This window comes from Tenrec ecaudatus, chromosome 5, assembly GCF_050624435.1.
Source record: "Tenrec ecaudatus isolate mTenEca1 chromosome 5, mTenEca1.hap1, whole genome shotgun sequence".
NCBI classification, from domain to species: domain Eukaryota; kingdom Metazoa; phylum Chordata; class Mammalia; order Afrosoricida; family Tenrecidae; genus Tenrec; species Tenrec ecaudatus.
The window spans coordinates 136,057,968-136,070,098 of record NC_134534.1 but is presented as its reverse complement, the minus strand read 5'-3'; the positions used below and the strand labels follow the sequence as shown (position 1 = coordinate 136,070,098).

The 12,131-nt window shown below is 49.4% G+C and overlaps 1 protein-coding gene across 1 annotated transcript in view; it reads right to left on the bottom strand.

Moving 5' to 3' along the window:
* LRIG1 (leucine rich repeats and immunoglobulin like domains 1) overlaps positions 1-12,131 on the bottom strand; it is a 104,052-nt gene that overhangs the window by 49,928 nt on the left and 41,993 nt on the right. The window contains exons 2-3 of the mRNA XM_075549912.1: positions 10,398-10,469; positions 755-829 (exon numbers count right to left, since the gene is read on the bottom strand). Of these exons, the coding sequence (XP_075406027.1) occupies positions 755-829; positions 10,398-10,469 (147 nt within the window). The remainder of the gene's footprint in view (positions 1-754; positions 830-10,397; positions 10,470-12,131) is intronic.

Genomic DNA, 12,131 nt, shown 5'->3' with positions numbered 1-12,131 from the left:
TGTATGCAGGGGTGAACGGGTTAAAAAACTGCCAAATCACAACCACATAGAACTCCACAGAATAAAGTGGATGTCAAACTCAGGGTGCACAGGGAGGTGTGCTGCTTTAAAAACCTCCAGTAAAATTCAGTAAAAAAAAAACAAAACCCTGTGGGACACACTTATCTCGAAAAGACACCAGCACCCACTTCCACCCGGCTGCTGGAGAGGTGAGGTGAGGTAAGGGTATGGCGAGGCGCGCAGCCCCCAGCAGAGGCCCCGTGTGGCTTCCTTCCTTTCGTCCCTTCATGGCTGCCAGCAAACCCAGGGTGCAGTCAGTCAACAGGTTGTGATTGTGATAAGGATTTCAGAGGCCTGGCTGTCCTTTCTTTCTTAAGACCAAACTCATGGGCACAAGGAGGAACTAGCATCGTAAGTACTTCACACAGCTTCCTTCCACTCTCATTCACTCACCCAGGCTGTGGCTTCCCCTCTAAGAGCAGCTAACCCCTCCCAAACAGATCCAAGGTCAAACTCCTCATTCTGCAGAGTTCAAAACAGCAAGCAAGGCACGTTCCATGAAAAGGGCCATCTTTACCTGCAAGCATGCAAACTCAAGTCTTACACACACACACACACACACACACACACACACACACACACACACACACTGCCACCCCGCTGCATGAACCACAGCCACTTACAGACACACACCACCACCATCACTACCCCAACCCCACCACCCCACCCCGCTGCGAGAAGTGCAGCCACTTACAGAAACAGAGAGACGATGTGAGACGAGGCAGCGCCCAGGGATGGGATGGCTGTCAGCTCATTGTTACTGAGGTACCTGTAACAAGAACAAATGTTTCATACAAATCAGGAATTTGAAATCATATTTCATGAGCAAAGGAAATCACAAGAACAGTGCTGACTCAGAGGGCCATTGTACTAGCGAAAAGAACTTCAGAGTGGGTTTTTACAGGGAGAACAATTGTGCGAGGTCACAAAAACCCACTGACTGCTATCCCAAGACTTAGAAAAAACGAAGGGAGCTAGCAGGAGCTTCCCATCTCACTCTGCGGTCAGGACGCCCTGGGCCAAAATGGAAGTGTCCCTAGGGACCCTCAAGGAGACGCCCCCCTGTGGGCTCAAAAGGCCAGGAAACTGCAGAGGAGAGGCCACACCCTCCTGTTGCCCCACACATCTGGGAAATGAGGCTCGGCCAACCCAGGCCCACAGACAGAGTTCTGAGGCCTGTGCTGCTAGGCCGATGGATCTCCAAGACCATCTAGAACAACGGGGGCCAGGCACCACAATTCTCACCCACCATCGGTCCCCATTACTGTGGCCCACGCAGCTGCACACACGTCTTCCAGCCCAGTGTACATATACGCACTTTTGGACGTGGCTGCTTTGGGACTACTCTGCACAGGGAGACTCTCTCCAAGTCCCCTTCCCGTTCAGACATCCTGAATCTTGTTTTTCCACTGTTACCATCACTCAATGGAAGGGAAAGCCCAGTAACCACAACACAGCTTGCCTGGTCTGCCACCAGAGGCTTGCAATCGGGCGTCCTTACATGGAAATATATTTCCCAATCAGGAAAGAGAGTCCAAGACACGGCTTGTGAAGTGAGCCAGAAAGCCGAGCACCAGGCTCAGCTGTCTGCTGTCGGGCTGCACAGACACCACACTGAGAGGCAAAATCATGGTGACAATGCCAGGTAGCTTGTTCTCATTTTGTTTTTACCAAGGAAGCTAGGTCTTACATAAAACGATTGGCCACTGAAACAACAGGTGTATTTATAGAAGCATAAACTAAGCATTTGCTAAATAGAATAAGTTTATTAACTGCCATCTTTTACAGAAACTAATTTTAAACAAAAAAAAGGGGGGGTGGCAGGGAGGTGGATAGAATAGGCCTTGAATGATATCCCTTTTGCTTTCTTTAGTGCCAAAACCAGTTAAGCATGAAGCCTGGCAATAGCTGGGCTCTGGGACCTGGGCTGTCTGTTTCAATGGCTTCATGATGGAAGCATCTGGCAGAGAAAGCAGATCTATATCATGTGGCAAATCCTGTCTCCACTTAAGAGTCCTTGTTTGTGTGCTGAAATGGACAATTAATCACTCTAACAGGCTCTTATCTGACTCCCCCCCCCCCATCAGATTGCTCCTGCTCCACCTTTTATCGCCCTCACCTCTGCTGTGGTGCAGGGACACCCACTCTCCTTCAGTCTTCATCTCCACTCATAAATGTCCGCAGTTGCTATCACTGCCTTTTTTACTCAGACCCTCAGATCTTAGCAGGCCAGGGGCCGGCTGCCAATTTAGCAGCATGCCTAGGAACTCTGATGGACGTTTTCAAAATCCCACATCAGGGTGGTGGGACGAGCAGCTAATTCACGGGCTGCCAGTGTGCTGTTTCAGTGTATTATCTCATCCTTAACGCAGCTCGGTGGCACAACTAATGTGCAGCTACCAGCCAGGGGGCTGATGGTTCGAAGCTACTCAAAGGCAGCTCTGGAGACAGGCCCTGCGAGCTGTTTCCTGAAGTACTCAGCTCACATGGGGGCCCCCAGGACTTCAGAACTGACTCCATGGCTACGTACAACAAGCAGCTCATCATCTTCAGAACCCCTCGGAGGTAGTCGCCTGCCTGTTTCAGGGGTCGTCACCCCAGAAGCCGGTGCTCTTAACCACTACCGTGCACTTCTCGATAACGACAGCAATTCCACATCTGCAGCGCCAGGACTGCTCTTGGGTTGTGCCGGGTACAACGACTGCTCCCCGCGCACTGGCCGGCTGAGCGTCACAAAGCCCAGGCGAGAGCACACGCCTGCCAAGTGGTGAAGAGCACAGTCCGGGCAGCTGGAAAGCTCCTAACTGCTTAGGTGGATGGACTGTTACTTTTCGTCACCTTCTGATCTGACTTGATGTTTAGGCTTGGAAAAAAAAAAAGTATGGACTTCTCTGCAGAGGAATTTACGCTGAATGAGCTTAGCCTCAGCCTCACAGTACGTATGACAAACTGCTCCCCCCAATCTCACAGGATAAATATAAGGACAAGCCATGCCAAGGGGACAGAGGGGGGGGGGGTGCCTCAGCACAGCATTTCAAATCTTGGCAGAGCTGCTAGAGAGGGCAGAGTGTACAGGTGCAGTGGACCAGATGGGTGCAAGGGATTACCAGGGCATTTTATGTGTGGGTTAGCGGTCAACAGGTTTGGGCAGAAATAGCATGCTCTAATCTCATGGGGTCTGCTTGACTGATACGGAGGACAGTTGGGGTCTAATGAAGAATTGTGCTTCTAGATTGTTTCTGCTTGCAGAGAGCTGCTGCAGGAAGGGTAAGTGAGCTTGCTCAACAACTTCAGCGCTGCTCTATTTGCTCCATCCCTTGTGGAGACCAGAGCGCAACCTCAGCAGGCAGTGAAAGCTTAGCCCCCCAGTGCCCAGTGACTGCCCTGCCAGATGGAGATGGAAACTGGTCAGAAATAGCTCAGCTTGGGCTTCGAAGGGAAGGGCACTCAGGAAGTGGAGCAGAGTCCCCATTAATCGGGAAGTGTCCGGAATTCAGGATCTTACCAGATGGCGTTTTCTGAGCATCTACAAAAGCAAAACAGAAAACTTTGCCTTCCACGGAAACACATTCTGAAGTGCTGGGCTTCTCTATGGGAGCCTTCTCCTGGGGATTCGGGGCCACGCCGTGCCTCAGAGGCTCCAGGGCAGATCCCCGAGGTGGGACCTTTCCCAATAACCCATGAGATCAGTTCCTTCCCTGGTGGAAAGGGACAGTTCACATTTTGGAAGAAACAAGACTGCCCCAAATTACCAGCTGTAGAGGAGACAGAGGGCAGAATGCTGCACAAGGTTTCCAAGACTGAAGCAGCGGATGGGTTTGAACCATCAACCTTGCGGCTGGCAGCCCACCGCTTCCCTCGCTGTGCGCCTCCAGGGCTCTTTTTCATCAAATTGGGTTTCAAACAAATCACTCAAAACAAACTAAAGAATTAATTTTGGACAAGGAGGGGGGGGGTATCTTTTTTTGTTTGTTTTGCTATTGGTGGGAGAGGATATATTTATCAAGTATCTAATATTCAAAAATGAATAAAGGGAATATACACGTTATTTCCAAAAGGGGAAAAGAAGGGACATAGAGCGAGAAAGCAAGCTTCGCAGCCCCTCTGTCCTCGGCCTTTAAGGGGCAGCTCAGCTGGCATATGCGGCCTGTGCTGGGCGTTTTCAATTCGACACCAGCTGCAGCCCTGCAGGCTGCTCCACACCACCGTGCCCCTTAATGGTAGAGCCTGGGGGCCGCCAGGATTCCTTAGCCAGCTGCAGGCAACTCCTGCATACCAAGGAACCTGCATCTTAATGAATCTGCTACTGGGGCGCCTGGGTTATTTCCAAACACCCATAGCGCTGCACCCAACAGGCAGGTGGTTGTAACTTCGGCTGGGCTTGTCTCCTAACAAGGAAGAAGTCCTCAGTAGCAGGTGGGTGGCTCTTGGAGTTGGGGCCACTTAATCAGAAACCTTCTTAGTGCTTTAGCTACATAAGAATAGCACATACTGTACATAATTACTTTGGCGAGACTTTATGATCTACAGTGCCGATGCCAGATGGCTAGGTAGCTATTTCAGTTTAGTGACATGGAACACAGTAATTTTAACTATATTAAACAATGACATAAATAAGGCCCAGCACTTACTCTGCCAGACTGTGCTACATGCTTTACACACAATGGTAATTCAGAGATTTGCACCCCAAGCCCCCTGGAGTTGATCCTGGCTCATGAAGACACTACAAGGTTTCTAAGGCTGTAAATATCTATCGGAACAAACTGCCTCCTCTTTCTCTCATGAAGCAGCTGGTGGGACCCAGCAACCCAGACCCACAGCACCACCCAAGATTATCATCCTTGCCTTCCTTGAAGAAGAAACTGAGGCACAGTTACCGACCAGCAGAGCAGGGACTGCACAGCTGGTCATATGGACTTAAAATGACATCACTTCCTTATTTCACCTTCATTCCCTTCGTTATTTCACTTTTTCCCTAGGGATACTATCACTGCCCCCATCCCCCACTTCTCTCTCTCTCTCTCTCTCTCTCTCTCTCTCTCTCGCACACACACACACACACACACACACCACACAGAGGTCCCATGAACACCTATGGATAGAGCACACGGAGGCCTTCCTCACTCACTGCTCTGAACAACACTTTAGGTCACTGCCCCTGGAAAGCCCAGAGCACCCACCCCAAGTGCTCGCAGGGCGGGCCACGGTCACCCGATCCGTTTTAAAGAGGGCCATATAAATAGCCCGCTCTTAGTAGAGCAGCCCCTCCTGTCTAGGCCTCCCCACTGAAGGCAGGCACTGGTGGGCATTCCTCAGAGCAGTGGGCAGCTGCACAAATGTCCTTGTGTCCTGCAGGGGCCTCCGAGGGCTGGCACTCTCTTTCCAACTGGCTGTGATGCTGTGTGGTTCAGGGCCCTCCTACACCACCGTTGGCCGCTGGCTGGAGCTTTCAACTCACCGTTCCTGGGAAACATTCGAGCCCGGTCCATGGGAAGTCGCTGTTTGTCAACTGTGGAGTCATTGTTTCTTCCTGCTCACTTTTCAAGGAGGAGCCCCGGTGATGTAGCGGTCATGCTAACCACAAGGCCGGCAGTTTGAAACCACCATTCCCTCGGGGAGAAATACGAGGCTTTCTACTCCCATTGACAGTTACAGTCTTAGAAAGACACAGGAGCAGGTCTACTCTGTCCTACTGGGTTCTCAACTCAATGGCTGTGAGCTATCTTTGGAGTTTTCTTCAACATCTACAGTTCTGACAGCATTTTTCTGCCTCCACAGCTTATCAGAAGCCCCTTAGGAAAAGGTCTGGCTCACCACTAGTAAGATGTTCCAGTGCTTTGGGAATCGAGGAATTCACCTCACCCATCCCAGAGGACACAGAGGACTGCTGGTAGCCTAATGGTTACGCGCTGGGATGCAAGATGCAAGGTCAGCAGTTCAAAACCACCAGCCTCTCCTCAGGAGACAGGGTGGCTTTCTACTCCCATAAAGAGGTACAGCCTTGGAAACTCACAGGGGCAGTTCTACCCTGTCCTGTAGGGTCACTATGAGTTGGCATCTACTCGATGGCAATGAGTTTTTTGTTTTTATCCCCCACACGGGACAGGGTATGGCACTAGGGAATGGAGGCGGTCACGTTGACAAAAGCCCAGGTTTCTTAATCACACACACGCAGTTGGTGGGCTGTGCAGTTCTGAATGCAGGAGCATTAGAAGGGTCCACTGCACCTAGTGGGCCCTAAGCACTTATCTTTGAAGGGGCTTCAAAGAATTCCATTATCTTTTCATTCCATTTTGTCCATGCACTTTCTGAAGCTCCCTCAGATGACCTCCCTTATAACTCTAACAGAGGGCTATCAAATGCGGTTTTTAGGAGAGACCACAAGTACAGAGGAGGTAAATACATGTTTAAGGGCATAATTAGTCGTTTATTGTCATTTATAAACAGGCGCCAGTTTTGCATGGAGTCATCTTACCTGACCCCTTTCTCTTTCTGTAATCAAAGTTACATTTTAAGCATCTTACGGCCGCTATGTTTTCAGAAAACTTCAGTAGCGTAACTCCTTAATGGTGGCTGGGACTATTCCCTCCCCTAGTAGCCCCAGAAAACCCACCCATCTTTTGCCCTTTTTTCACAAAAAGAAACACAAAAAAAGGACTTTACACTCTGTTTTGTTCTGAAGGAACGTCCAATCAACTGCAAGGAACACACGAGCCATATACTGAGCCATGGCTCAGAAGTCAACTGCTAACTGTCCTATGTGGCTTGAAAATCTGCCTTGCCTTTTACCTGTCTTACCATTCTAGACACTGGGTTTGGAGGAGGACCCCGGACATAGGAGAAAAGACTCAGAGACAGAGCTTGGGAGAACGAAGGCCCACTACAAGGGAGGACCATGGCTCCAACCTGTGTTTTTCTCACTTCACTAGGATACAGAGATGTGAAATTCGATCTACACCTTTGTAATCCTTATACTGGGAAAACAGTGCTGCCATGGGGCGGGAGTGGGGGGGTGGGCACAGATCACTACCATTTCTGAGCCCTGTGATTCTAACCAAACCTGATGCCTTGGTTTCCTCCACAGCCGGAACCAAACAAGGGTGATGAAGAATATAGTACACAGTGCAATCCCCAGCGGACTGTGGATCCTCATGGGTGCGCTGCAGGAGGAAATAGGAGAACTCGTGGGGCTAAGTGAATGATGCCGCCTGTCAGTGCAGCCTGTCAGTGCAGCAACGGCTGGATGGAGGGAGAAAAAGCAACAGGTGAGGGAAGGCCAGGCCTGAAAGGTGGGGTGGATTTGGGGAGGTTTGGAGAGTGTACTGGGGAGGAAGAAGATACACAGCCGTGCTTTCACTCTTCTGGAATCATCACCGTTGGGGGTAAGATGAGGCATATGGAATTTAAGGTAATGCAGCCTCCAGTTACGGACAGGCTTTGTCATTGGGCAGGTTTGCTGTCAACTCTCATCTCCGCCATGTGACAGTGCCCACGTTGAGTTAACCCTCTGACTAAACTGCAGGTGCCTCCCCTGTACAGTAGAACGAGCGGTTCTAGCCTACAGTGAGGGTCTGCACAATGCTGCTTTGATCACCCAAGAGTTGTTAAGGACAAATATAGAGGTGAATCAATAAACAAAATGTTAAGGTTCACAACCAGCAGGCCTAAGGGCGGGTTGAAATCATGTTCTGGCTGGAGCACCAGCTCCAAATAGCATTGATGAGAACGGAACGGAAAGCTGGAGATGAATGTAGCAAGCAAATGAAAGGAAAACGTCTGCCTGGCGACCAAGACCACCACAGGGCCTCCGATGCGCACTTGAGAGGGGCTCCTGAGACTGGACATACCCATCATCCCACGCGGCCCAGCCCTCCATTCACTCAAGGCACACCAGCCCTAGTCCAGGGCTTTCTTGAAGCCTCTAGACTGGGAAGTCCTCCCTTCATTGTATTCCCATCCGCTCAACTGTCACCTGCGTGGGCACCCTAAGTTCTCCCCACTGTAAAAGAAAGGGGGCAAAGCCTTTGTATCACCCTGTCGGGTTTCCCTTTAACATGGAAGCACCTTCCAGGAAGTCGTACTTGTCTGGAACCACGACTAGAACCTGGACTAGAAGAGATGAGTCTGATGGGCGAGCTGGGAGCACGAAATTTAAGAAAGCTGCCCCAAAGCACCAGTAGCTAAGATAGTGTTTGATTAAAAAACAAACAAACCAAGCTTTTATTCAAAGTCCAGGATGAACAAAGGATTACATTTTCAGATAAAAACAGGATTGGCCCTGTTCCTACACTAAGCCATCCTGGTGCCTGAAGCAGAAGAAAAGTAACATTCTTTCTTTAAATTTTTGTTTCACATCATGGAATTTTTTTTTGCATTTACTTCAATTTTTTTTAACTATCGCATTGAGGTATTTGTCTAAACTCTACACCCTAGACCAGTGCCTCACCCACATCACCCTGGCCCCGCTCTTCTGTCTGTTGTTCACGGTAGGTACTGAAACAAATGCTGGTGGGCACTTGAGTGACAGCAGAAACACCCCAAGCCTCATTCTGTCCAGCTGCAAAGGAAAGCGCTCTGTCTTGAGACTTCCACACATACAGATGGGCTATTCCAACCGCAAGCCCTAGAGCCAAGTCCAGACCGGGAAAACACCCAGTTATGAACTTGGCCTCCCTCCCTGGTGGGACCCCAAGTCTGGCATCCTGGGTGGGGACCATCTTCAGACTTGCCTTCCCCCTCCACTGGTCAGTTGACCCTTTGGGAAAATGAGGTCACTGGACAAAGTATTTCCAAAGCCACTTCCAACTCTGAGGTTCTTTTAACTTTGGAATTGTAAGCCTATTTTTAACACACATCGTAAAAGCCAAATCAAGAATTTGTAGACGGAGGTAGGGAAAGCAGGCACGTTACAACTTGTACTGACTTTGTGAAATATTTTTTTAGGACAAATCATCAAAAATGGGACCAGAAGAATGTTCTTAACAGTTTGTCATGTTATTCGTCATAATAAAAAGGTAGAAAGCACTTTTGTATTAATGTTCATAAAAATAACTACCAAGGAGGGATGAGTAGATAAAGTGTAGAATATCCCTATGGAGCAGTTTTACAAAGACATGAAATAGGCTATGGGAAAATCGAAGTGCATAATAAAGTGTTCAAAATATTAAAAAAGGAGACAAGACCACATTATAGACATTTTGATCCCCAAATTAAGTGTACATAAACACAGACACACACGACCACTCATGTACACAGGGCTTCAAAAAAGTTTCTGGAAAAATCCCATGAACTAATTCCATTTTTCCATGAAATTTTTGAAGCTCCCTCATACTGTTCACTATGTGTTCATAATGATTATGTCTGGGTGATGACATCGGCTACTTTAATTGGTTTTTATACATTCCTAGAGCTTCTAGACTTTCTACAGTGGCTAGACCTGGCTTCTAACCAACGGTTCTATAAAGACCCTAGGAAGATTAAACTTCTGATAATCTGACAGCCATATTAAAGGTAGAACACTTTACATTCAGAGAAAACAGAAGACTTTGGCCCAATTTACAGAGCAAACCAAGAGGCAGGTCAAGCCAAGAGCTTCCCAAAGCTGTAAGAGGTTACCGGGCTTTGACAAGGTAGGGAGGTAAAAGGTACCTTCCACTGTCCGGTCTGCACACCTGAGGAGAGAAGGGGGTCTTGCAGCCTAAACCACTGCTCAGGAGCCGCTCTCCTCCCTCCCTGGGAACTGCAGGAAGCACAGCCCAGGGGCCTTGGAAGGAGAGGCTTGTCCTACACCCCCATCAAGAACCTGGGGGTTCCGGTGTTTCCCAAGGTGGACAATACCAAGCTTTGGGGAACGCTGGGATGATGGGGTGGGGTAGGGAGCTGCAAAAGCAGATACCTGCACTTCCCCCCGGATTATGGGCTACAGCACAAGAGATTTTAATTACGGGGGGGGGGGGTTACCAAGTCATCTTTTTATTTTATTTCTTTCTAAAAAGGAGGTGGAGGTGGTAGGCTAAATACCGTAAACACTCCTGTAAAAGCCAATTTTTCAGCACATTTTTAATGGTGTTTTTGTGGTAAAATGTGGGTGCCTCGGCTGATATTTGGGTCGGTGTATACGGTACGTTTGGGAACCTGAGCTCCATTGTAACAGGGTTGTAACTCTTTACTGCCTGTCTGGGAAAAGAGCAGGCTACAGAGTGGGGGTGGGGAGTGCGTATGTTTGCTGTGGACTGGACGTGGCTGTGCTCCCCCCAACACTGCCACAGTGCGCAGTGACACTGCCCACCCCATCCCCAGCCCACATCCCTCCCCTAGGGTTCGGGGGAAGCACTCACACTTCCCGGAGATTTGGAAAGTCCACAAAATCAGCAGGGTCGATCTCCGAAAGTTTGTTGTAACTCAGGTTTCTGGTAAAACAAGAGAGAGAAACAGAGAAAAACAATTAAATCAACACTTGGCATTTCGCTAAAGTCAAGAGTCCTCCCTACACGGCCCCAACCCCCAAAGCGGCTCTCCCACAGAACTGTTCCTGCCCTCTGGCGTTTTTAATAACGTTCCTGATAATGAGGTAGAGACCCTGCTTACATCCAGCAGACAGCCAGTCACCAAAGCAACGCGGGGAGAGTGGAAACCCCACTCTCTGGCTGAAGCAGCATGCATTTCAATCGATACCACTTCACCACGTAGAACCTTAAAGGTATCCTGCAGCGAGCAGCCTCATCTGCACGTTTTGCACGGGATCGAGTCCAAGGCTGGCGTTTGTGAAATTAGTGCTTTACTAAAGCAGTGGCAAAGGAACAGGCGGACCGTTACTGCCTAAACCAGCTGGGCTCAGCCAGGGATGAGGGGTGGGCGTGCTAATGGCACCCAGTGGGCAGGGGGCAAGGATGCTGCTAAACACCGGCAAGGCACAAGATGGCAGCCACATGGCTCTGACCACACACACCCTGGTGTCAATCATGGCACGAGAGGCTGGAAACCTAACCTAAAGGAGGCCCTCAGACTAAACGCTGAGTGGATGACTGTGGAGGCAGTTCTGGATTGAACGGACGCTGTATTCCCACCACCACCAAACACAGGGAGGAGTCACCATCAATGGATGCGGTGCCAGAGGCAGGAAGAGCCTCGCCAAGGGAGCAGCCTTCCAGGGTAACAGCTTACATCTCCATGGGAAGGAGCAGCATCCTCCTCATTCTCAGCCACGGATCTGCCCCCTCACAGGCAGACTGGAGGTACCGGGAAGAAAGATCTCCACAGCTTAAGATTCTCAGACCAGCTGACTGCCTCTGGAACAAACGCAGGCAGACAGGCCCTCACCGCTTACTGTACACAGCACCTTATTTCTTGCTACCGAAGTACAGCAGCCCCGGGCTAGCTGGCGAGGTTAACAAGTTTCATTGCAGCTGTTAATCCCATTGTACATTACTGCCAATTAACTGTTTTACTAATCATGAGTTTAAAGTCCGTCTCTAATAGGCCCTGTGTCACATAAGAGTGGCAATTTTCTTTTAAACTTTACTCCGGAGACATCTCAATCAATACTAGCCTGGAGCTGAGAGCCGTTTCCCTATGAACTGAAAGACATTTGTCTAAATAAAAGTCAGCTGCACTCGAAACTAATGGTACATCTGTGTTCATGGCACAGCCTGAATTAAAAGCAATTTGTCCAGAGATTATATTACTATAAAGATTGAAGGTGGTAATTTTTTTAAAACCACATACTGAAGTCAAGTGTGAGCTTGTCTGTGCTTGGGGGCATTTATTAATGAGTGCATGGAAATCAGCAGGCTAGACCTGAGAGGGAAGATCCACCTACTGCGAGGTGGTTTTCTTCCCGCTTTGGCACATTAGCACGCATGGGAAAATTGGAGGGGAGGTGGGGTAAGGAAATTGCTTCCTCTGGGTTTACAATGACTGTAAATCCCATTATCGCAGCAATGGGCGTGGCTGAGCTGGAGGAGACAGCCGAAAAGACACCAGAAGGGCAGACCAGTAAGAAGAATGGGCACCCGGTCAGGTGTGTGATGAGGGCAATGCAATGGTGCCCACCTGCCCACGCACCTGCCCAG